This window comes from Salvelinus fontinalis, chromosome 18, assembly GCF_029448725.1.
Source record: "Salvelinus fontinalis isolate EN_2023a chromosome 18, ASM2944872v1, whole genome shotgun sequence".
In the NCBI taxonomy this organism is placed as follows: Eukaryota; Metazoa; Chordata; class Actinopteri; order Salmoniformes; family Salmonidae; genus Salvelinus; species Salvelinus fontinalis.
The window spans coordinates 3,969,320-3,997,263 of record NC_074682.1 but is presented as its reverse complement, the minus strand read 5'-3'; the positions used below and the strand labels follow the sequence as shown (position 1 = coordinate 3,997,263).

The 27,944-nt window shown below is 38.6% G+C and overlaps 1 protein-coding gene across 1 annotated transcript; it reads right to left on the bottom strand.

Annotated features, from left to right (window-relative positions):
• Positions 1-22,093: 22,093 nt before the first annotated feature.
• On the bottom strand, positions 22,094-23,568 carry LOC129815940 (agouti-signaling protein-like). The gene is made up of 3 exons (XM_055870152.1): positions 23,391-23,568; positions 23,031-23,077; positions 22,094-22,433 (listed from the first exon to the last, which is right to left on the bottom strand). The coding sequence occupies exons 1-3, from the start codon at positions 23,545-23,547 to the stop codon at positions 22,266-22,268; spliced, it is 372 nt and encodes a 123-aa protein (XP_055726127.1). The 5' UTR covers positions 23,548-23,568; the 3' UTR covers positions 22,094-22,265.
• Between the last annotated feature and the right edge of the window lie 4,376 nt (positions 23,569-27,944).

Genomic DNA, 27,944 nt, shown 5'->3' with positions numbered 1-27,944 from the left:
AACTGTTCAATATGAATGGAGAAAGACACATTGAAATAAGTTATAATACACTGCTCAAAAAAATAAAGGGAACACTTAAACAACACAATGTAACTCCAAGTCAATCACACTTCTGTGAAATCAAACTGTCCACTTAGGAAGCAACACTGATTGACAATAAATTTCACATGCTGTGAAAAGGGAGAAGGGAGACTAGGGAGGGTTTACAATGCTTCGCAAAGAAGGGCACATATTGGTAGATGGGTTAAAAATGATAACTATTCTTTTGTGCATGGTCAAGTTATTAATTACACTTCGGAGGTGTATCAATACACCAAATCACTACAAAGATACAGGTGTCCTTCCTAACTCAGTTGCCGAAGAGGAAGGAAACCTCATAGGGATTGCACCATGAGGCAAATGGTAAAATCCAACACATCACTGAGTACCACTCTTCATATTTTCGGTGACTGCATCATGTTATGGGTATGCTTGTTATCGGTCTGTTTTAGGATGAACAGAATAAAGCTAAGCACAGACAAAATCCTCGACAACCTGGTTCAGTCTGCTTTCCAACAGATACTGGGAGAATAATTCACCTTTAACTAGGACAATAACCTTAAACACAAGGCCAAATAACACTTGAGTTGCTTACCAAGACGACATTGAATGTTCCTGAGTGGCCGAGTTAGTTTTGACTTAAATCGTCTTAAATCTGGCAAGACTTGAAAAAGTCTGTCTAGCAATGATCAACAACCAACTTGAAAGAGCTTGACGAATTTAAAAAAGAATGTGCAAATATTGTGCAATTTAGGTGTATAAAGCTCTTATAGACTTACCCAGAAAGACTCACAGCTGTAATTGCTGCCAAAGGTGATTCTAATATGTATTCACTAAGGGATCAAAATCAAATCAAGTTTATTTTATATAGCCCTTCGTACATCAGCTAATATCTCGAAGTGCTGTACAGAAACCCAGCCTAAAACCCCAAACAGCAAGCAATGCAGGTGTAGAAGCACGATGGCTAGGAAAAACTCCCTAGAAAGGCCAAAACCTAGGAAGAAACCTAGAGAGGAACCAGGCTATGAGGGGTGGCCAGTCTTCTTCTGGCTGTGCCAGGTGGAGATTATAACAGAACATGGCCAAGATGTTCAAATGTTCATAAATGACCAGCATGGTCAAATAATAATCAGGAGTAAATGTCAGTTGGCTTTTCATAGCCGATCATTAAGAGTATCTCTACCGCTCCTGCGGTCTCTAGAGAGTTGAAAACAGCGCGTCTGGGACAGGTAGCACGTCCGGTGGACAGGTCAGGGTTCCATAGCCGCAGGCAGAACAGTTGAAACTCGAACAGCAGCAAGTCCAGGTGGACTGGGGACAGCAAGGAGTCATCATGCCCGGTAGTCCTGACACATGGTCCTAGGGCTCAGGTCCTCAGAGAATTAGAGAGAGCATACTTAAATTCACACAGGATACTGGATAAGACAGGAGAAGTACTCCAGATATAACCAACTAACCCTAGCCCCCCGACACACAAACTACTGCAGCATAAATACTGGAGGCTGAGACAGGAGGGGTCAGGAGACACTATGGCCCCATCCGGTGATACCTCCGGACAGGGCCAAACAGGAAGGATATAACCCCACCCACTTTGCCAAAGCACATGTGAGGTGGGATGTGAGTACCAATGTAAATTATATATTTATTTCATTTTCTAAACATGTAAAAACATGTTTTCACTTTGTCATTATGGGATGTCGTGTGTAAAATGGATTAAATCAATTTAATACCTTTTTTATTCAGGCTTTAGGACAAAATGTGAATTAAGTCAAGGGGTATGCAAAATTTCGGAATGCACTGTATCACACCAATGCTTTAACTTTTTATTAATAGTTTAATGCATTAATACATTCATAATGAACATTAATTACCGTATTATAAACCCTTTTATAAAGACTACTTTAAAGGGATACTTCACAAATTACATGTTTACACATGCTAACGTTTTAGCATTTATGGCTCAAAACCCATTTAAGTCATGGGACTGATTTATTAACATTTTTAGGACATTATGTTCAAAACATCTAAGTGACTTTGTTGAGCTTCACAAACAATTGTAGATAATTTCGGATGATTTGGACATGATGCGCAAACATTTATATTATTGGTCCCATATATATTCATGGATGCCAAGATAAGCCAGGCTTCCCCAAAACATTACAGAGAAAAATAATTTATTTAGTCTCTCCGTTTCATAATTTTCCTACGATTCGTAAGTGCTGAATGTATCTCACTGGAGAAAGCATCCGAAAGATTGAAACAGCGCCCCTCTGTCACTAGGTGTAGGCAGGCCATCTATCTGATGCTGTCTGGTCTAAACGGGTGTAGCATTGAATGCAAAGGAAGCCAGTGAGCATTTGGCCTCCCTTGATCAGTGTTGAGCTAAACTGAGTGAACTCAACTGTGAATGGTCCAAGCGCACCATAAGAACGTGTCAAGGGAAGCCAGCTTGGATTTGGCGTCAATTCAATCAAATCTTATTGAGCGCATACATCATTGACAGAAACAACTTGAATTGTTGCACCTTGTTGTGTTGTCCTCTGGTTGCTTGCTAGCTAAAATTGTCCCTTTCCTAAATTAACCATGGATGGAGATAGAGATTTGAGATAGAGATTTGAAATTGTGGTTTTACTTAATTTTCTGTGCTGGCAAATGATTATAATGGTGACTGAGCCAACCATTAATTCATCCATTGTTGTGCCCCTGGTCTGAGAGGATGGAAGTTCAATGTGTAGCTAGATGTAGAAGGCTAATTTAAACTAGCTAATGTTGCCCATGAATGGAAGTTAGTCTAGCAAGCAAGCATTTTAGCCAGGTAGCCTAGGACAACAAACAATAGCCTGTACTGTATAACAGAGTGATTGACCGTTTCGTCAACATGAGAGAAGTGTGGCATTGGCGTTTCTCTACAAGTAGGGTGAGTCAACATGTTTTTTCTACTTGCACGGACACTCACACACATCAGAACCATGGACAGCCACATTTCAGGGGTGTATTGATGGGAATGCATGGGGTAACTCAGGGCCGGCTACAGGAATTTAAAAAATATTTTTTGGAAACTCAATTGAGGTGTCAACTTACTGTTTAAAAGTTAGAAAGTTCAAGTACTACATTCGGTTGTGCATCTGCAGTTTTTCTATTGTTTTTGTCAGTCACTGGTAGTTAATCTAGCCAGTTATCTTAACATGGCAAGTCATAGCAAAATGTGTAGAACTGCAAAAAACTTGCTTGGAAATCTGTCCTATTGCAAAATGAGGATGGCATTCTGTTTATTAAATTGCAACAGTTTCTCTGCGCCCCATGGCAAAATTACTAGAATTGCATTTTCTAAGAATGTTTTCTTCTTCCTGTGAATGGGAAACAGCTGCTGCCTGTGGTACCCAAAGTGTCACTCCCTCCCATTGATGTGTTTTGGCTCCTCATTTTTATGACTTGTACTGTCTGGGCCTGGTCGACGTTTACAGCCCAGCTCATTACACTACTCTGAGCTGCTCAGTCCTCTATCATGAGGGCCACTGGCCTAACTTTGATCTATGCAACCCAGTTTCCGCATGGTTTTGTCGCTCGAAAGTGGCTTTCAGAGTCCAATGTGTCCACGTCCGCATAGCAGTGTTAGAATATTGAACTGTTGGCTTTCATACTTTCTAGAATTTTTAGCAATGCTCAAGCAATGTGTCTGTGATCACATTCAGTTGAATGGGAGCCAAGTACACAGAGCTGGGCTGGTTAGAGAGGAACACGGTCGGGCTGTAGAACCCCCCCGGACGGAGGTTGCAGACCAGGATAGCCATGTCACAATGGGCTGTCGGTCTATAGCAGCTCTGAGACAGTGGACTCTGAATTGCACTTAAAGAATTTTGATGTTGTTGTGGAAAATGACATTTGTCATGCTATCCCGTGTTTTACTGCTTAAATAGTCTCTTGTTATACGCTTGTTATACGTGTTTTTTTCTGACCTGATACAAACTTGTCTTTGTGGGACTTAGTTATAAGACGGGGTGTATAGCTAAGATCTGTTTGGGCGTGACCTCTATAAAAGCTGGGACCCGACACTGTTCCTTGGGCCTTAACTGCGCAACTGTTTACATTTTACATTTTAGTCATTTAGCAGACGGTCTTATCCAGAGCGACTTACAGTAGAGTGCATACATTTTATTACATTTTACATACTGAGACAAGGATATCCCTACCGGCCAAACCCTCCCTAACCCGGACGACGCTAGGCCAATTGTGCGTCGCCCCACGGACCTCCCGGTTGCGGCCGGCTGCGACAGAGCCTGGGCGCGAACCCAGAGACTCTGGTGGCGCAGCTAGCACTGCGATGCAGTGCCCTAGACCACTGCGCCACCCGGGAGGCTGTTGAAGTGCGTAGTTAACTTCTACATTTTTGCAAATCTTATACTAAAGTTGTTTTGAAGAATACAGTCGCCTGTCCTTTTTGGTTAGAAATTACCGCGACGAATGGCTAACTCCGCTTGCTGATCGTTCCCTGGCGGAGCAGGAGGTACCCGCCTGGGTGAGACTGATTTTCTTAAACGCAATCTCCAATTGGGGAAAGTTCTGGGAACTTTTCAAATCATGTTCTAGGAATAGGTCACGTGTTAGAGACACCAGGACAGAGTTCTGATGAGAGATACCAGAATAAGATCCTGCGGTACTGTAGAGATACCAGGGCAATGTCCTGAAGTAATATACCCTGGGTTACGATCGTAATATGTAAATGCATGCACTATGTTAAGAGATACCAGGACGAGGTCCTGAAGAAGTAAGAAAATATTCCTGCAGGTTAGAAAAACATTGTAAAAGCAAATGTAATTAGTCAGTGTACTGGTAAAACAGTTGGTTATGATTGGGAAACCAGCTATAAATGTCAACCCTACACGGAAATATGCATAGGAACTACCATATGGATAGAACATTTAAAATTACATAGAGTAATAAAAAAATATTTTGGTAAAGAAGAAATGACTGTTTAAATTCTAAGGTAGATGTTCCTAACCAAATACCGTTTGTTTCCTGTGTTTGTTTTTGTTACCTGAGTGTGTGTGTGTGTGTGTATTTAAGTTATGGACCGACGATGGACTGTATTTTGGTAATGTGTAGTCAACAAAAGTGATATTTGAATCGTGAGACTGGTATTAGACATTAGGTCTCCCATATTCTCCAGTAGTAATTTTGCAGACGCTTCAGTATTGGTTGTAATATAGGGTATCAAAACCATTACCAATTAAAAGGTGCAAATACCATAACTACTCAACGGGGAAGTGGGTATCACTACCTTGGAAAATTGGCATATATTAAAACCTTGAGTGAGGAAAACTAAACTCTGGACACTGTTGAGAGAGGCGCTGAAATAACCATTATAGAAGAGGTAAACTATAGCAAAGCCATAGAGGCACTAAAAGAAGCGCAAGAGCATCGAATCAAAGATAAAAAAATTGGGCAGAGTTTTCCTGCTGATTAGAAAATTCCAATCTCATAAGGAATTCCGAGATGCTGTTGAGAGTTGGCACAATGAAATGAAAGAAATCAAAAGCTCAATACACCAGCGTTTTGATGTTGGCGTTCTATCAACCGAAATAAAAATCGATTTAAAACCAAGATTAGTAGATGCACTAACCATACTATTTGTGAAGTAAATTGAGTATGTAGTAGGCTTATTGGTCTTAAGATACAAATTCAATGATTTAATTAATTATGACAAATTAAAGTAATGACTTTTCAAATAAGTTACGTAATACATTATGTTGGCTGACAATTTGTTAGTTACGCTGTCCTTATTAACTGCATAGCATATCATAACAGCAGTATGTTCCGGTAATATATGTTAGCTAGCTACCCAATGTTAGTTGGCTACTAATACATCAAACTTGGGTAATTCTCTAAGAGCTTTGTATACATTGATTGTACAATATTTGCACATTATTATTTTTTTAAATTCTTCAATTGCTAGACAGCCATTTTCAACTCTTGCCATAGATTTTCAAGCTGATTTAAGTCAAGACATTTGTTGTCTTGGTAAGTGTATTTAAAAATTCTTCAATTGCTAGACAGCCATTTTCAACTCTTGCCATAGATTTTCAAGCTGATTTAAGTCAAGACATTTGTTGTCTTGGTAAGTGTATTTTACTATATGCTATCTAACTACCCAACATTTATTAACTTGATTATTCACGTTATTCTTAGCTTAGCTAAAGGGTGTAGTCATTGTGCGTTCTCAATTGACATTGTTAACTCTGATTTCAGAGCACTTTCGACTGAGTGTACCAGAGCACAGAATAAATCAAATCAAATGTTATTTGTCACATACACATGGTTAGCAGATGTTAATGCGAGTGTAGCGAAATGCTTGTGCTTCTAGTTCCGACAATGCAGTAATAACCAACGAGTAATCTAACCTAACAATTTTACAACAGCTACCTTATACACACAAGTGTAAAGGGATGAAGAATATGTACATAAAGATATATGAATGAGTGATGGTACAGAACGGCATAGGCAAGATACAGTAGATGGTATCGAGTACAGTATATACATATGAGATGAGTAATGTAGGGTATGTAAACATTATATTAAGTGGCATTGAATAGCTGTTGAATTTACGGAATGTTCAACACCCATTGATTTATGGCCGGTGTCAGTAAACGTTGGGGGGGGAAACAAAATTAAATTGTTGCCAGCAACACAGTTAGTCTCTAATGCTTTGGATAACATTAAAAAAGCCTAACCAGCTCTGCTTGGGTGAGTAAAGTGGTCAGAGTGAGGTGTTCTCTTATTTGTGTCTGGAAGCAGCTAGCAAGCTAGCCAACTTTAGTCAGGTAGCTTGGGTGCTTGACTACCTTTGTGACCCACCCTGCTACTTGGACAGAGTGGGCAGTGTGCACTCTGAATGGTCTGCATTTACGAACACACCGTTCGAATATTGCTGCAAAATCACTGGGTACATGAGTACATTGATAGAATGTGTATGTCTGCTTTGATGGCAGGTTTGAAACTTGTTATACCGAAGTGTAGTGTGTCATTGTAGGGGTGATAGAGCTCGAAATTGGCAAAATGTATGACAGGAAAAGTATTATATTTAGTGGTGACAGAATCAAAAGCGATACGACTACTACCCATGTCTTTGAAAATGGGACCAGTAACAATACCCGGTTAATTTTACATAGCGATTGGTGTGGAACTGATTTTGGCGAGAGCATGAACAATGTTTACAAATACTCCAACTTTGTATCATGCTGCATTGAAACAATCGCTAAGGATGTAACTTTGAGGCTTCTGTGTTGGTACAGTGTGTAGGAAATGAGGAAATGTGTTATTTGCGTAAAAAGACAAACTCATATGCCAGACATCACCACATGAGTAAAGTATTTGGCAGAGCAGGGTCACAAAGGATCACATTGAAAAGTACAATCAGCGAAGCAAGAGAACATATTTGTGGGTTTCAATTTCGGAAGTCACGAAGCACATTACACGTGATCGAGTAGGTACAATGTGTTCTTTGGCACGACCAAACACTCCTCGCAGACTCAGGAAAACCCTAGGGCTTTAAATCCCGTGAGACATTTTATTTTGGCTTATTCTGAATAGATGTATAGAATTGACGAAAGGGAGGAGGGGGTCACAAGAAGACAAAAACGGTTCATTATTGGAGGGAGGACAGTGGCCTCCCTGTGAACAGAAGTTATTATGTTTTGACTGTAATTTAAAACGTTTTGTTCACCTGGTGAAGTAAGTTAATAGGAAAGTAAGAATTTTTTATTTTAATTGTTTGGACTGATTAGCGAAGTGAAAACGAACTAAATGTTTATTTTCCTCTCCCTTTCAAATGTTTCCCGAGGTTGTTGCCTGGGAGAGCAGTTAATGAAATTCTGTAGTTTTATAGAGGTGTACTGATCCGGCCGTATAGGGAGCTCCCAGATAAGTAAGACCTGGCTTTTTCTTTGTTTGTTTTTTCCCCTACGTTTTACCACATAAACCAGCACCATAACTCAAATGTTATGAATGAGTTAAGTGGTGTTAATACTGTGTTTGATTTATTGTGTAGGGTCTTTTTTAATTTAGTTGTAAACTGGGTACGCAGAATGATGGAAATGTTTGAAATGGTTTTAAATGGTTTCTGAGATACAGGGAAAGAAAAGGGGGGGAAACACTTAATGGGGTTGAATGACCTTTGTTGGGACTTCCTGGTGAAGGCTGATCACCCTCACTAGAAAGACTGCTATGTAAACACTAATCATTAAGAAGAATGTGTGTGTGATTTGGAACATGAGAAGGAGAGAGAGAATGAGGGACACCTGTCTCTAGTCTATTTTACCATTACCTTATGGGATATAATTATTTCCTTATGAACTATCAAGAGTTGTAATTTGAATTGTTATTCTAATTTGATATTTTTATTTTATTTAGCAGGCAGTGTTGTTTTTAATTACTGGTCCCTGGGGCCCTTTGGTAAATATGCCAATTTGTTTCTCCACATGTCTGCCTATAAAAGGAAGAAAAGATTTTCCCACCTCTAATTTATATGAAGAAGTTTATTGTTGTTTTGTTTTTGACTTGTTTGACAAATCTCACCAGATTGGATCTGCTGCACGGTTGGGATTTCTCCTTAAGGGGTAACTCTGCGAGGTTGCCATTATGATAAGGGAGTATAAGCAAAATGGTTTCAACAAGTGTTGTTATGCGCTTTGACATCTGTCTTAGAAATCTTGGTAGGAAACAATTGGGAATGTAATACTTTTTCAAAGAGTGAATAGTTGGTCTGGATTTCCAGAATCAGAAATGTCTTAAACTGTTGTTTTGGTCTGTCCTCTCTCGAAGTTATGGAGATAGTGACTACAGATGGTAGTCTTTTGATGCATGGAAGGAATAAATCGCCGAAAACACAACACCCCCCCCCCCCCCCCCCCCCCCAAACTGGCTGAAGAAATAGTGACAGATGTCCTGCTCCACTTCTACCGTGAGACCTGAGTCCGAGCCAGCAACCTGTACACAGCGTCCAGTCGAAGTTTTCAACTGCCTTTTTCTCTCATGCCATTTTCTCTCAGGAGTGCGACATGAGTCCCACGTGGAGTGAGCATGGAGAGAGATCCTATCATGCCACTGGTGTACTGGTAGACAAATGACAGCGCCGCCACTGTAAATGAGAGTGGCGGCTCAGGTGAGAGATATCAAGTGCCATCCACTTTGAACATGTGCCATTGGAGGACAAATTGACGCGATCGGAAGAAGAACATGAAGACACGCCAGAAGGATGAGTGCAGGGAAAGAGGGGGTGGTCAACCGTGCCGTAATTCATTTAGGCTTATCTAAAATGGTTTATTTGGGATATCAGGTTGATTGTGGATGTCTGGACACTGTCAAATGTATAGTAATTTAGACTAAGAATGCATTGAGATACCAATCTGTCATTACCACAAGTGTTGAGAATAGTTAATGCTGGGAATGTAAAATGAATATACTGTTTGTTAATCTGCTGACTGCCACATATACAAAAAGGATGTACTTCTCAATAAAAGCTGAGACCCGACACTGTTCGTTGGGCCTTAACTGCGCAACTGTTGAAGTGAATAGTTAACTTCTCCATTTTTTTTCAAATCTTATAATAAAGTTGTTTTGAAGAATATAGTCCCTCTCCTTTTGGTTGGAAATTACCACAATATCTCAAAGCTCAAGCCAATTTAAAAGGTGGCATAATGTCAGGCGAATCCTCCTACTATAAACTTAGTCCCACCTACCTGAGGAGCTTCTTTTTTTGCTATCTATTTCCTGTGTTTTGAGGGGTGCAAAATCCACTTGTCACTTTAATCTCGCTGAATTGATTGCTTTCATTTTACTCCTGCCACTCTTTCATACTCTTGCTTGTGCCTGTCGTTTTTTCCCCGTTATGTTATGACCCTGGTAATGGCTGAAATGGGTTCAATGGAATACAATCTCTTTCCGTTGCATCTATAAGAACGCTAAAGATTCGTCAGGGATTTAACCTATCGTCTCGACTCTTACATCACAAGAAAAAGAAAGATTTATTCACTTTATTTTGGTGGGTGTACATTTTTTTGTGGAATTTTAAAAAGTAATCATTTAATACAGTAAAAAAAATTACAAATGAGATGTGCTGAATTGAAAACAACTTCAGAAAATGAACACTCAGATTATAGTGATATTATGTCTGATCACCCAAACAATGTAAAGTATGTATAGCTATGTGTAATGTAGAGCCAAGCATGTTGATTTCTATCCTAGGGTATCCTGCTACTGATACATTTATTGAATAATGCAACAGAACGTGACTACAGTAATTAATGAGGCAGTCTAGACGATGCAGTTGAGCGCAGGTAGGCCTACACAGAGCAAGTTTAAGTGGTTGCACCACTGTCCCACCCTTTTATGTTAATTTATGATTATATTCAAATTGACCATTTTTATTTAAACGCAAAATATATTTGAAAAATACCTGATACCATTACAAAGTTCTAAGAAAATAAATGTGAAATTTGACACTTGGGTAACTTGACACCCAGCGTCATAACCATTTCATAATATGTCATAACAGCTGACATAACTTGTCAATGTTTTATAATACGTTCATGAGTGTCATGAAACATATATTTAGACCTGTTGTGACATATATTGTGTTATTTTATGGCTGATTATGACACCGACATAAGAGTGTCGGTGTCACACAATACCCCATAATGACAAAGTAAAAACATGTTTTTAGAAATGTTAGCACATTTATTGAAAATTAAATGCATAAATATCTAATTTACATAAGTATTCACACCCCTGTCTATACTTTGTAGAAGCATATTTGGCAGCAATTACAGTTGTGAGTCTTTCTGGGTAAGTTTCTACGAGCTTTCCACACCTGGATTGTGCAACATTTGCCCATTTATTCTTTTAAAAATGCTTCAAGTCAAATTGGTTGTGAATCAATGCTAGACAACCATTTTCAGGTCTTGCCATAGATTTTCAAGTAGATTTAAGTCAAAGCTGTAACTCGGCCACTCAGGAACATTCACAGTCTTCTTGGGAAGCAACCCCAGTGTTGATTTGGCCTTGTGTTTCAGGTTGTTTTCCTGCTGAAAGGTCTCCCAGTGTCTGGCGGGATAGCAGACTGAACCAGAATTTCATCTATGATTTTCCCTGTGCTGAGTTCCATTATTTATTTATTTAGGAGTTACTGTCTTGTCTCATTGCTACAACTCCCGTACGGACTCGGGAGAGGCAAAGGTCAAGAGCCATGCGTCCTCTGAAACACAATCCAACCAAGCCGCAGTGCACATCCAACCCGGAAGCCAGCCGCACCAATATGTCAGAGGAAACACTGTACACATGGCTACCGATGAGACAAGGATATCTCTGCCGACCAAACCCTCCCTAACCCGGACGACGCTGGGCCAATTGTGCACCGCCCCATGGGCCTCCAGGTCGCGGCCAGCTGCGACAGTGCCTGGGCTCAAACCCAGAATCTCTGGTGGCACAGCTAGCGCTGCGATGCAGTGCCTTAGACCACTGCGCCACCCGGGAAGCCCTCATTCAGATTATTTTTTATCCGGAAACACTCCCCAGTCCATAACTATTACAAGCATACCCATCACATGACACAGCCACCACTATGCTTGAAAGTATGGAGAGTGGTACTCAGTGATGGGTTTTGTTGGATTTGCCTGAAAGTGATATTCAATGTCTTCTTTTTTTCCCCACCCATCTAGCAATAGCTGCCCTTCTTTGCGGTGCATTGGAAAACCTACCTGGTCTTTGTGGTTTAATCTGTGGTTGAAATTCACTGCTCAGCTGAGGGACTTCACAGATAATTGTACAGTATGTTTGGGGTACAGAAATGAGGAAGTCATTACAAATCATGTTAAATATTGTTATTGCACACGGAGTCCATGCAACTTATTATGTGACTTGTTAAGCAAATGCTTATTACTAAACTTATTTAAGCTTGCCATAACAAAGGGGTTGAATACCTATTGACTCAAGACATTTCAGCTTTTCATTTTTTATAAATTTGTTTTAAAAAATCTACCATAAGTCCACTTGGACATTTGGTATTGTGTGTAGGCCAGTCACACAAAATCTAAATTTAATCAATTTAAATTCCGTTTGTAACACAACATTATTTGGAAAGAATCAAGGGGTGTGAATACTTTCTGAAGGCACTGTGTATAGACAGGTGTTTCTTTCCAAATCATGTCTAAACAATTGAATTGGCCACAGGTGGACTCCAATCAAGTTGTAGTCTCAGGGATGATCAAAGGAAATTGGATGCACCTGAGCTCAATTTGGAGTGTGATAGCAAAGGGGTGTGAATACTTATGCAAACAAAATATTTCAGTGTTTAATTTTCAGAAAATGTACACAAATGTCTAAAAACATGTATTTACTTTGTCTTTATGGGGTATTGTGTGTAGATTGGTGAGACATATGTTTTTTTAAATCCATTTTGAATTCAGGCTGTAACACAACATTTGAAATAAGTCAAGGAGTATGAATACTATATATTTATACCTGTTGTGACATGTATTACAATATTTTATGGCTGGTTATGACACCTACATAAGTGTCAAAACCCACAAAACCTACCACACCAGGCAAACCTTTCAATTACACCATAGCCACAGGTGGACTCCAATCAAGTTGTAGTTACAGCTCAAGTATGATCAAAGGAAATTGGATGCACCTGAGCTTAATTTGGAGTGTCATAGCAATGGGGTGTGAATACTTACTGTATGTAAATGAAATATTTCAGTATTTTATTTTCAAAAAATGTACAGAAATGTCTAAAAACATGTTTTCACTTCGTCCTTATGGGGTATTGTGTGTAGATGGGTGACATGTCATTTTTTGAAATCAATTTTGAAATCAGGCTGTAACACAACATTTGGAATAAGTCAAGGGGTATGAATACTGGCACACCCTGATCTGTTTCACCACCTGTCTTTGTGCTTGTCTCCACCCACCTGCAGGTGTCGCCCATCTTCCCCATTATCCCCTGTGTATTTATACCTGTGTTCTCTGTTTGTCTGTTGCCAGTTCGTCTTGTTTTGCCAAGTCAACCAGCGTGGTTTTCCCTAGCTCTGTTTTTCCCTAGTCCTCCCAGTTCTGACCTTTTGCCTGCCCTGACACTGAACCCGCCTGCCTGACCATTCTGCCTGCCCTAACCTCGGGCCTGCCTACCGCCCTGTACCGTTTGGATTCTGACCTGGTTATGAACTCTTGCCTGTCCTCGACATGCCTCTTGCCTGCCCCTTGTTTTCTAATAAATATCAGAGTTTTCAGACTCAAACCATCTGCCTCTTGTGTCTGCATCTGGGCCTCGCCTTGTGTCGTTATAGAATACTATATATTTAGACCTGTTGTGACATGTACTACAATATTTTATGGCTGGATATGATAACTACATAAGTGTCAAAACCCACAAAACCTACCACACCAGGCAAACAATTCAATTACACCATAACTTACTTGTAAACAGTATGTTTATATATATATGACATTTTCTGTAATTCACCACATTAAATTACCATTGTAATTGCGCACACAATGATGTCAGACATGTACCTACCCCAATACTCTGTTGCTGATGACAGGGATGAATGCAGGGACAGATTTCAGGAGCAGGACAAGACACCCTCTTTCTGACTGATGACTGACATAAGGCCATGTACGTGATAGGCCTATCTGGTTTATTTGATTATGATGGTCATAATGCTTCTTGACATTTTCTTAGTCCAAGTAAAGTGACACAGTAAAGTCATAATGCTTCATTACAGTGTTAGAAAGTGTATTTCCTTAGTCCAGGTAAAGTGACACAGGATGGTCATAATGCGTCATGATACAATAAATACGATTTAAGAAAAAACATGACTGTATGGAATTCATATCAACAACAACGGATTTACCTCTGATTCCTATTATTTATTCCAATGTATTTTGTCCCTGCCAATACGTTTCCTTTTGTTTGAAAGTTCGTTTATGTAGCCTCCCTCAAGGTTTTCACCTCCACCCCTGGATGCAGCAGATGCATTACTTTCTCAGAAAAATATAAGTAAAGAACAGAAATCTGAATAGAGTATAGAGTATGAATAGAGTATGCTACAATGCAGTGATACTGCTAAAGAAAGCTGAAAACTAAAACGTCCTACCAAATATATTATGGCAATAGCAAACACTTTCAAACATTCTCAAATGCACCTACATAATCCCGTTTACGCAATGCTTTCATAACATATCTCTCAACTATTCATGTAGCTATCATCTAGTTCGTGTTTGTTTAGCTAACGTTAGTGAAAGCGCGATACCTAGTCCGTTGTATAGCTGAACGTTAGCTACCCTATCACTAAAGATGGTGGTGTGCAAAACAACTAAATACACATACATTGTTGAGGCAAAAACAGTACATCTGATTCACTCTATACAGTGCATTCGGAAAGTATTCAGACCCCTTCCCTTTTTTCACATTTTCTTACATTACAGCCTTCTAAAATTGATTAAATAAAAAATGTTCCTCGTCAATCTACACACAATACCCCATAATGACAAAGCAAAAACAGGTTGTTTGAAATGTTAGCAAATTACCGTATTTACATAAGTATTCAGACCCTTTGTTGTGATACTCAATATTGAGCTCAGGTGCATCCTGTTTCCATTGATCATACTTGAGATTGGTAAATTCAATTGATTGAACATGATTTGGAAAGGCACACGCCTGTCTATATAAGGTCCCACAGTTGACAGTGCATGTCAGAGCAAAAACCAAGGTCGAAGGAATTGTCTGTAGAGCTCCGAGACAGGATTCTGTCGAGGCACAGATCTGGGGAAGGTTACCAAAAAGATTCTGCACCATTGAAGGTCCCCAAAAACACAGTGGCCTTCATCGTTCTTAAATGGAAGAAGATTGGAACCACAAAGACTCTTCCTAGAGCTAGCCGCTCGGCCAAACTGAGCAATCAGAAGAGAAGGACCTTGGTCAGGGAGGTTAGTTTATCACTCTGTCAAAACATTTAAATTATATATCAAAATGACGAGAAAACGCAACAATTTAGATGTCTCTAGATTTCAACAAACAAAACCATGCTCATAAATGTTACAAACCTGAAAACAGGATGAATAAGTAGACACAGAAAACAGGATGAATAAGAAGACAAGGACAATTACACATTTTCCACTGGGCTTCTCATCCTGCTTCTCTTCTTCCAACGTATGAGGGGTGCGCCTGCAGCTAACAGTTTGAATGTCTAGCCCTAGGGGTAGTGCTAAGTATACATGTATATCAAATCAAAACCATGGAGGACTACAATAATAATGGTTTGAACAAACACACTTTGATTCCAGAATATGGACATTTACACAATCTATCATAGGAAATGTTTCGTTATAAGGGTAATAATCTAAGCCAGATAGGCCTATCACGTACATGACCACATGTCAGTCATAAAAGTGGGTGTTTTGTCCTGCTCCTGCATTCATCACAGTGTTATATAACATACTATTTACAAGTAGAATGGAATGATTTGCCTTGTGTGGTAGGATTTGTTGGCTTTGACAGTCTTATTTACGTAGGTGTCATAACCAGCCATAAAATATTGCAATATACTCTATGCCACAACACGTCTAAATAATGTATATGTGTCATGTAACCTGTCATAACATTGTCATAACACTGTGTTATGACAATGTTATGACAGGTTACATGACCCTATGTCAGTCATAAAGGAGGGTGTTTTGTTCTGCTCCTGCATTCAACCCAGTCATCAGCAACGGAGCATTGGGCTTGGCACGTTTGACATCAATGTGTGTTCAATTGTAATAAAATGGCCACTTTTAGGACATGTTATATAACATACATACTTTGACAGTCTTATGTAGGTTTCATAACCAGCCATAAAATATTGCAATATATGTCACAACACGTCTAAATATATGTGTCATTACGGTGTCATGACAATGTTATGACAGGTTATGTCAGCTGTTATGACATATTATGAAATAGTTATGACCATGTCATAACGCGTCTTGGATGAGCCCCATTCTGTATGTGAGCTCAGCGTGGCTGCTTTGTAGTTACTGTGTAGCCAAGCTGTTTCTGTATGCGCCTATGTGCCAAATGAAAAAGCACAGTATATTTATGAACCCCTCCGCTTGGATTGGTAAGTAATATCTACAAAATAAACCATTTCTACCCTCTTTGCATCAAATATGTCTGCTGCCCTACAAAGGCAAAGGTAAAACGTTCTGTTTCAGAGATAATGGCGTGTGAAATGTTCAGTAACTACAAAATCCAAGTAAAAACCAAGGCAAACAGCAGTAAGTGAAGTTACTGGACTTTGGATTGTTCCACCATTGTTTTGACTGCAGTTACCCCTCTGCCGTACAAAGAGCAGTAACTACACAAACAGAGAAACGGACAAAAATGGCTCTATGTGTTGTAGGTAGATCAATTATAATGCATTGATGTGTTTCCTTACTATGAAATTATTTGTTTGCATATAAACCATGACCACTGATTTGACCTATGACCCAAAAGAATAATAGATCGTCATACAAGTTCAAGGAGAATAACAAGTTGGATTAACACATTCAGATTGTAAATACTGCAACAAAGTCTAACATTTTTGTTGAAGTGTAAACATTCTGCGTGATGAAATAGTTCTTACCTTATGGAGAAAAATCCTTGAGGGTTATTAAAATACGACATTCCAAACATGAAAATATAACTATATGAAACCATTAAATACAGTTAGAATGTAGTTAGAACTCTCAAACTGTTTCCATCAAACAGAAAAAACAACAAGACAGTTGGATTAACACATTTAGATTGTAAATACTGTACTTTGCCTTTGCATTACACATGTAATTGTTTAAGTTCATACAAAGGCAGAGTGCAGTATTTACATATAAGTGGTCAAAGGTCAAATCAGTGGACATGGTTGATATGCATATAATTGACTTGATAATAAGCTGATTCATCAGTGCATTATCACCAATCTACCTACAACATATCTGGCTGGCTAGCAAAAATTCTTTAAAGACACTCTCAGTTTCACTGTTAGCGTAGTAACTGCGTTTTGCCTGTGTAGGGCAGTATGCTGCTGATACAAATTCATTAGAAACAAAATGTATGGTGACAACACTTCAAACAACTGAGGCAAAACTAGTAAATGTCAGAGAAAAGCGGAACGGTCATTTAATGTGCATGCTGACACTACACTTTTGTTTTTTCCTCATACTTTTCATGATTTTTCTGGTTTCTTCACGATTTGCTGTCAAATATGTAGCCTACTCCCTTTGGTTGTTGTTCAAAAGGCCACTATTAAACAGAATTACTAACAAAAAATGATTGGAAAATAATTTATAGTAGCCTAGTTCGGCAGGCTACAGATTTGTTCAAATGTAAAACCCTTCTATTTTCTCTCATCTTAAAAAGACAAGATTCTCAAAGTGGCCTTTAGTAGAATAATTTTTGTTCAAAATGTGTGGTTTTAAGATCCAATACTCAATTATGTATGCGGTGCTGTTCTTTGTTTCTTGTCATCAAATTATGCCTACAAAATAACAACATATGCAGGCTGCGTACAAGTAGCTCGCAATTATTTATTTTTTGTATGAAGGGGCCTTTATGAAAGAAAAGGTTGGAGACCGCTAATCAAGCTCAAACTGTTCAAATATGACCCATATTATCGGAGCTACTTAAAAAATGTTCTATTGCAGATTCGGGCTGCAATTTATGGATACAGTGCCTTTGGAAAATATTCAGACCCCTTGATTTATTTTTAATTTTTTAACGTTACAGCCTTATTCTAAAATTGATTAAATAGTTTTTCCCCCCGCTAATATATCTACACACAATTCCCCATAATGACAAAGAAAAAATAGTTTTTTAGAAATGTTTGCTAATTTATTTAAAAAATTTAACTGAAAAATTACATTTACATAAGTATTCAGACCCTTTACTCAGTACTTTTTTGATGCACCTATGGCAGCAATTTCAGCATTGAGTCTTCTTGGGTATGACGCTACAAGCTTGGGTATGACGCTATTACACCTGTATTTGGGGAGTTCCTCCCATTCTTCTCTGTAGATCCTCTCAAGCTCTGTCAGGTTGGATGGGGAGCGTCGTGGAACAGCTATTTTCAGGTCTCTCCAGAGATGTTCGATCGGGTTCAAGTCCGGGCTCTGGCTGGGCCACTCAAAGACATTCAGAGACTTGTCCCGAAGCCACTTCTGCATTGTCTTGGCTCTGTGCTTAGGGTCATTGTCCTGTTGGAAAGTGAACCTTCGCCCCCGTCTGAGGTCCTGAGCGCCTCTGGAGCAGTTTTTCATCAAGGATCTCTGTGTACTTTGCTCCGTTCATCTTTCCCTCGATCCTGACTAGTCTCCCAGTCCCTGCCGATGAAAAACATCCCCACAAGCATGATGCTGCCACCACAATGTTTCACTGTAGGGATGGTGCCAGGTTTCCTCCAGGAATTTCAACCTTGGTTTCATCAGACCATAGAATCTTGTTTCTCATGGTCTGAGAGTCTTCTGGTGCCTTTTGGCAAACTACAAGCGGGCTGTCATGTGTGTTTTACTGAGGAGTAGTTTCTGTCTGGCCACTCCACCATAAAGGCCTGATTGGTGGAGCGCTGCAGAGATGGTTGTCCTGGAAGGTTCTCCCATCTCCACAGAGGAACTGTAGACCAATTGGTCAGTTTGGCCGGGCGACCAGCTCTAGGGAGAGTCTTGGTGGTTCCAAACTTCTTCCATTTAAGAATGATGGAGGCCACTTTATTCTTGGGGACCTTCAATGCTGCTGAAAGTTTTTTTGCACCGTTCTCCAGATCTGTGCCTTGACACAATCGAGTCTCATAGCAAAGGGTCTGAATACTTATGGAAATAAGGTATTTCTGTTTTTTATGTTTAATACATTTGCAAACATTTCTAAAAACCTGTTTAGATTAAGGCTGTAACGTAACAAAATGTGGAAAAAGTCAAGGGATCTGAATACATTCGGAAGGCACTGTATAGTTGCCCTTAAAAATTCTAATTTGATCATGATAATGATAAATTCTTAATACGTTTGAAATATTTGTTTTTATGTGAACATAATCGATGCCCAAACTTAAGTGCATAACTCTAGCATTTTCAAGTTGACAGTTCTTGAGTTCAATTCCCCACCAGATAACACCACCATATTGAGAAAGTTAACAGTTCTGTGTCCAACGCCTTAACATATTACACTGCCTCTGCTTCATTGAGAAAGATAAATCAAAGTTCACATTTGTAATTGTACCACATTATTGTGATCACTTTATTTGTGACAAAAATACAATAAAAACATCATGCTTTTTCTTAACCTACCAAGTACAACATTCAAATCCTTATTGTGTAAAAACATATTATTCCTCTAATTTTTTATGCGTTATCCTGCACACATTCCTAACAATTTGGCCAATCAATCTATAACTGTGAGTGGGCTTGTCAGAGGAGGAGCAATATATTTGTGAGAGTCACAGAGTTGGTAGGGGTTCAGACCTGTCAATAAATCATTTGGGGTAGGATTTTCAGGGAAGGAAGTAGATTACTAATCTAGTCATTAAAACACCTTTTCAGTATCATTTGTTGTGGCAAAGCCCAAAAGAATAGATATGGCCTGTTCATAAATATGGATTCCCCCTGTTAAGAAACAATGTACAATTGCATGAAAATTAAAAAAAATATACAAACATTTTCTGGGGGAGCTCACCCAGAACCCCCCCACTCCCAATAATTTTGCACCCCCCAAAGACAGGGGCCCATACCGATACCTTAAAGAGGCTATATATAAATGTGCCTTTGGTAACCGAGACTTTGCAGGGTCAAAGAAGCAAGCAAGTGTTCTGCAATTGTCCTTATACAATTCATCTGAGGTGACATCCAGAACAATATCAAACAAACATGATGAACTGATGAGAAGTGAAAAATTGTTGTAGCATGTGGACTTAGTGGGTGCAACACAAGTGCAATCGAAACCAGGCGTCCAGTACTGCTGCAGGGTGACGATTCACAGCCATGATCTTAACAAGCGTAAGAGTTCAAATGTGTTTAAATGTGAAGATGACTACAATTAACATACATCAAGTTACCAAAAATGCAGATAGAAATGTATAAAAAAAATCTGTGTTGTTTCGATTTTTCGTTACATCGTTGAAATAATAGTATTAATACAAGCCATTTTGCCATAGAAAACGAAATACTGTTGGCCAACAGAAAATACCTCGCTGTAAATATTGTACAGTTAAAATAAATAAAAAACAGACATTTTGGCTCCTGGAGTGCCTTTGGCAGTTTGTCTTTCTGTAAATCACATGCCATATTAATATAGAGCTTTAAAACATTTGTATTTCTCCAGTGGTAGTTTAATTGTTTGTGCTGTAGGTAAAACCATCAGATGCATGCAATACTGAACGGCTCATCATTCTGAGTTTGTGAACACTAGCAGCATCAATATATGAAAACCAGGTAGGGGAACACAATTTGTACCTCTTTTAAAGTGCTTGCCACATTTTATCAAAGAACCAGACAATTGGGCCCCTGGACTTGAAAACTATTCAAGACTGTAAATCCTACACACTGCCACTTGTACAGCGCTGGCATGATGTGGTTCGTTGCACCAATTAGGTGCCTTTTGAGTAGTATAACTTGGTGAAAACAAAAAACATTTTATTTATCCTAATTTTTAACATTCTTTCACAAAGAGGACATGCTCAACTTAATGAAAATATATTCCCATCTCAAGAGGTTAAATTAAAAAAATGGCCATAGTAAGTGCCAAATAAAGTAACAGGGTTGACCGTAACAGGGTTGACCGTAACAGGGTTGACCGTAACAGGGTTACCCGTAACAGGGTTGACGACTTAATAATGGCCAAAAAGAGTAGAACCAGCTCATTTGCCTTTACACTTTGATTTATATATATATATTTTCAAACGGAATAGTTTCACCATATTAAAACAAGAGTTCAGTTCACCGAACTGGGTTGACCTTAAAATGAGGGACATGTTTTTTTTCTTGTCCTTAAAATCAATAATTAATAACATGAAATGAATAATAATCTTCAGAAATGACTTTGTCAAAGCAACAAAGGTTTCTACAATTACAAAGGCTTTACAATGACGGTGAACACTTGGAGAAAATGGCATTGAGTGGGTTAAAATCTTCCTAGAATTCACAGAGGATGAACAGAGGAACATATCAAAATGCTGGATTTTGGCACTTTAGCAAGTCTTTATTCATATAAAAAAGTTGAATCATTGAATGTTCCATGTTCTCTATGAAATGGCACATCATTTAATATAACAGGATTTTAAAATGCAATATTTTTTGCACAATTCCTACTTAAAATAGGCAAAAAGCACTAATTTCATGAAAAGACTTGTGTGCTGCTTCATGTACCTACACTCCCCTATGTGTTTATTTGGACAGCGAAGCAAAATCTTTTAATTTGGCTCTACACTCCAGCATTTTGGATTTGAGATCAAATGTTTCATATGAGGCGACAGTACAGAATATGACCTTTTTATTCGATGGTTATTTTCATAGATCTCTGTTTTACCATTTAGAAATTAAAGCACTTTATGCATCTAGTACCCCCATTTGAAGGTGTCATTGTATAAGTAGTTGTAGAAATTCACTTATAGGGTATTAAAGTAGTCAAAAGTTCAGTATTTAGTCCCAAATTCCAAACACACAATGACTACATCACTCTTGTGACCCTACAAACCTGTTGGAGGCATTTGCAGTTTGTTTTGGTTGTGTTTTGGATTATGTTGTGCCCAATAAAAATGAATGGTAAATAATGTAATGTGCCATTTTGGAGTCACTTTTATTGTAAATAAGAATATACAATTTTTCTCAGTGCTTCTACATTATTGTGAATGCTACCATGATTATGGATAATCCTGAATGAATCGTGATCAATGATGAGTGAGAAAGTTACAGAGGGTCAAAGATCATACCCCCAAGACATGCTAACCTCTCACTATTACCAATAACAGAGGTTAGCATTTTTTGGCGTGTATGATACTTATGCCTCTGAAACTTCCACACTCCCCATTATTCATGATTCATTCATCACTATCCATAAATCATGGTAGCGTCCACATGAATATAGAAGTGTTCAGAAACATATTCTATTCTTATTTATAATAAAAGCGACATTTTCTCTCCTTGTGAATATGCCAATATCCTCTATTATGTCTTCAACACCGCGGGTTTCCCATTCGACAATAGCACACAGTCTTGAAGAGGCGGCAGTGGCAGAAAGCGCAGTACTCACAGCACACATTATTGGGGGTTTTGCAGCTTCCCCACAATGGCACGCAGTTGGGGGGAGGAGGTGGACGTTTGTTTTTGACGCTGAATTTGTTCTGCGGAAGAAGGTTTGACGATTTAGCCTCGCCTGCACACAATGGGTACATCAATTAACATAAATAAATGCCATAGTTAACTAATTATGAATGACATACGGCACTATATAAAGCCTTACTAATGTCCACTTTACAATAGGGCACTCCTTAGCAAAGGGAGAAAAGTTGCCAAGTGACTCAACTAATATTTTCATAACATGAACAAAACAAGCCATTTGAAGCCCTTCTCACCTCTTTATATATGTGATCATAAATATGTCTTTAGTAATCGTCTAGTCAATATAAGAATACACGTTGCTTTGTAAATGCATTAATTGATGATGTATGAATTCATGTTAACTCCTGCATTTACTCATGTTAATTAATGTACCCTCGTACCCACATGTTAATAAAAGTGTTACCACTTCACTCTCATACTTATCATCATGGTGCCTTGCATATGCGCTGAAAAGTTTTTTTTTTCAGTCAATGTCTCAATAAAACTTTTTACACTATTGGCTATGTGTATTTTAGACTTGAAATATGTCCACTAACTTAACAATATGATACAAACATGAATAATATAGGTTGGACACATATTTTCACAACATAGTTTACCTTTCTTGGTTTCTTGTTTTTTTTCTTCTTTGCGGTTTTGGGTAACTCTGAATAAGAAATAGATTTGACATGTGTTTAAGGTCTATAAATATGTCTTTTACATATATTTCTTATTAAGTATATAACGTGGCAGCTTATCAAGATTGGTGTTACAGTCATATTGTCGGTTTGGGTTTTGAAGTCAACCTTGGAATACTTCAATATACCTGAGCAAAATGTATCCTGCAATAACAATAACAAAATGGCACAATATAGCAGCACATGTCAAGGAATGCAGTGATAGTTTTTCTAGAAGACATCTAGCAACCCTTTTTAAAATTCCAAATACTGATGATACGCCAAACCTAAGGATTAACTGACCTACAATGACGATGGGTGGTGCATCTGACAGGCTCCCATGCCGTAGACCCGAGGAAGAAGACGTATTGGTGTATGGCTTTTCCTCCAGTATCATGTGTGAGTACACTATAAGAAACCAGGTGGAGCTTAGACAGCTCAGGAGAAACAGGGAATTCATCACAGTGCTTTTCTGTCAGCAAGGTGGGCCTGAGGACTGTAGTGAGGACAGAGTGTTAGAAGACTATAAGAGCCCATTGCGATTGTATTGTGGTTGCATACATAGTCATAACAGATATGGAATTTGAATGTCACATCATTTGCACAGCAGTTCAAGATTGTTATTGTATAGAAAATGAACTATACTTGGCACAAAACTGACTACCCTAGCACATGCACAGCAAAACAATGCAATAAGATTCACACAAACATCTAATAATATCCAGTACGAACATTTATAAAAAAGCCATTTGAATAAATAATTCATAAGAATATTTGATTTTAATTTTACCTTTATTTAACTAGGCAAGTCAGTTAAGAACAAATGATTATTTACAATGACGGCCTACCAAAAGGAAAATGGCCTGCAGGGACGGGGGCTGGGATTAAATATAAAATATAAATATAGGACAAAAGACACATCATGACAAGAGAGACACGTAAGACAACAACATAGCAAGGCAGCAGCACATGACAACACAGCATGGTAGCAACACAACATAACAACAACTTGGCAGCACAAAACATGGTACAAACATTATTGGGCACAGACAACAGCACAAGGGGCAAGACGGTAGAGACAACAATACATCACGCAAAGCAGCCACAAACTGTCAGTAAGAGTGAACATAGCCTACAAACAAATGTCATGGTCAAATCAACTTAGTTTCCCTGCTATTATTCCACTCAGCACATATCCACTTCTTATATAAAGCTTTACGTTGATGTTTAAAGATAAATATCTCGACCTACTCTGTAATTGTATCCAACATGCAGTTGCTAAAACAGTGCTACAACGGGAACATTTTGAATACAATCTCAGGTCTTTGATTGCTTTGACTGTACAGCATGTCCTCAGCATAACTTCACTGTACGGTTTCTGTCAGAATGGATTAAGCTTTCTGTGGGAGCCTCTGCCTCGTCAAGCGGAGCTGCTTCTTATTCATAAAATTAGATGACAACTGTACGCATGGAAGTAGTCTCCATAATAGTCTTCAAATAGACATCTAGGGGCGGTTTCCTGGACATAGATTAAGCCTAGTCCTGGACTAAAAATCCAACTCAATGAAGAATCTGTCCGGGAAACCACCCTTTAAAGTGTCTCTAAAAATGTGTAAAGAATAAATTATTAAATGATTGAAAAGCTGTATGAATTCCTATACATGTCCCTAGTTTAGTTTATTAAATATATATATATATATATATTTAATAAATATATATATATGTGAAGTCGTAATACCTAGTTATAATGACATTTACAACAAGAATGTGAGGTTAACCATTACAGGAAATGAATGGAAATACATTTAATACTGGCAACTTGTTTGCTAATACAATAACTACAACCCCATTATTGTTAGGATGAACATGGCGGATTTTCACCCTGTGTGGGTAGGATTTTCAGTCTAATATCAGGGAGGGAATATATATTCAAAGTATATTCCAAAATGTAATACTTATACATAATTCAAAACAAAGCTGACTATCTAACATAAATTAACCTAAAAGTGAGGTACTTTTTAAATACCTTCTATGAATTGTATTGCCATTAACTTTAAGAAAATATAGCAATGACAAAATATGTTAACTTTCTATATGTCCAAGTGTAAGTAATGTGCTCAATTTAAGATGTTTGTTAGTTGACATTGTCTTTACTCCACAAATCATTTTAATTGTTTGCCCATATTTTTCCCTTATTTCATTCTTTATTTAACCTTTAACCTTTATTTAACTAGGCATATGCTGGGTTACTGAGACAGATCTTAAAAAATATGCGAAACAAAACTATGTTAATCAGGATGGAATTTAATGTAATGTTATTGCTACTGTTATAATGCATGTATTGATTTGGGTAAATTTTAAAGAAAGTAACACATGCAAAGCCTTTTGCTTTCTACAAGCGTAATAATCCAATGCGTAGATGGCTTCCACCCTACAAAAAAAACAACGTTTAATCCATTCATAATGTGTTGAAAACTTTTGAAGAGATTTATTTATTTCAGAGATGTGTTAGCGTCATTTGTGGAGCGGTATTAACTTGACAAAAGTGCTGAATTGTGTCACAATGTACTCATTTCGCAGTCAGTATCCACTCTAGTTTAATTCGTCCCATTAAATATGAATGTTTTCGCTTTAGTATGTCCACCTAAATAAAGGAAATTCTCTCTCAGAGACTGAGCTTCAGCCTCTAAAACAAGTAGAGACACTGTGCCGTTTCAGTTTTCACCTAAATGTTTTTTGGGTTGATTTGTCTTCCACAGCCTTCAAAGATGGAAAAGCTATTAAAGCTTCCAGACTTACTTACCCTCTGTAGTTTCTGATTGTCAGGATCAACGTTTATCTCCCCCTTTTTCCTGCAAGCTTCAAAGCTGCTCCTCACTTGTTGCCTGCTAATCGACAGAGAAATATCAACCAGATCATGTGGTCGGGCAATGTTTAAGATATGGAATCAGGCGGGGGCGGATCCACATCTTCTGAAAAAAGTCTAAAAGAAGTCCACCAAGCAGGCCAGCTCTTTTGGGACGATGCATGGCTACGCGCTGAAGAGCAGTGAAAATCCATTGTCCTCATTCGAAGGAACCTTTGGGAATACTGGGCCGAGCCATGCATGCCAACACCATGATTTTACATATGTGCCGGAGGAGTTGCAGGATCTGACGTTTACAACTGCAGGTTATGACCTTAAGAGGACGCCTGGGCTTCATTATGTAAAACCTTGTGAGGAGTCACATAATGAACATAATGAGCGGTCACACAAAGCTAATACCATTTTTTCCTGTGAAATAATATTATGATCAAACTGTGTTTACCCAACAAATGTTCCCCCAGAGGTGCAAATGGTAAAGTTATCGATAGGCCTCAAAATCATGCTATTTCCATTGAACATGCATCATATTCCGCATCCTATTCTACAGTACATGGAAAAAACCTTGCATTTGGTTTTCATTTACAGAAATTTGAAATGTTTTCTGTTGCTTGTACCCTGCAGATGATGCAAAAAAGGGGGTGCCAAGAGCCTTTGCTAAAGAAAGACGTTTGCTATACTGTACCTAAAATAATCAACATTGGCAAAAAGCACCATAGAAAACTGTTAAATGAGTTCTGGACATCCTCACAATGCTAAGCCAAGTAAAGAGTGTGTAACAGAGTTGTGCAGTCAGTATCACACCCTCCAGTAAATTATTTGAACCAGCCTATTTAACAGGCCCTAAATCCTGGATGAAAGAGTTACAGAGGGTATTTTGGCATCAGGAAGTCTTTAACCCAAGGGTGTCAAACATAGGGCCCACAAAATCCAGCCCGCGTGTGGTTTGAGTAAACCTCAATTTATTTTAAAATGACTAAAACCAAATCGAAACTGTGTAGAAATGATAATGGACCTACTACATTTATACAGTTTATTGACTTGCTTATAAATTTAAGCTAGACAGTCAGGGACAGGGACAGTTACAGGGACAGTTACCAGACGGGTACGCAGGGCACGTGCCCCGAGGCCCCCGACCTCCATGAGGCCACCAAACCCCCAAAATAATATATGGTAGCATATGATAGCAACATTTGTAGAATCACAGGAAATTATACTGAACAAAAATATAAACGCTACATGCAAGAATTTCAATGATTTTACTGAGTTACAGTTCATATAAGGAAATCAGTCAATTTAAATAAATGAATTAGGCCCTAATCTATGGATTTCACATGGCTGGGCTGTGGCGCAGCATAGGTGCACCCACTTGGGAGCCAGGCCCAGCCAATCAGAATGAGTTTTTCCCCACAACAGGGCTTAATTACAGACAGAAATACTCCTCAGTTTCATTGGCTGTCTCGGTGGCTGGTCTCAGACGATCCTACAGGTAAAGAAGCCGGATGTAGAAGTTCTGGGCTGGTGTCGTTACACGTGGTCTGAGGTTGTGAGGCCGGTTGGACGTACTGCCAAATTCTCTAAATGTTGGAGGCGGCTTATGGTAGAGAAATTAACATTCAAATGATCTGGCAACAGTTCTGGTGGACATGCCTGCAGTCAGCATGCTAATTGCACACTCCCTCAAAACTTGAGACATGTGTGGCATTGTGTTGTGTGACAAAACGGCATATTTTAGAGTGGCTCTTTATTGTCCCATGCAAAAGGTGCACCTGTGTAATGATCATGCTGTTTAATCAGCTTCATGATATGCCACACCTGTCAGGTGGATGGATAATCTTGATTTAGGATAAATATTCACAACAGGGATGTAAACAAATTTGTGCACTAAAGTTGAGAGAAATATGCTTTTTGTGCATATGGAACCTTTCTGAGATATTTTATTTCAACTCATGAAACATGGGACCAACACTTTACATGTTATTTTATATTTTTGT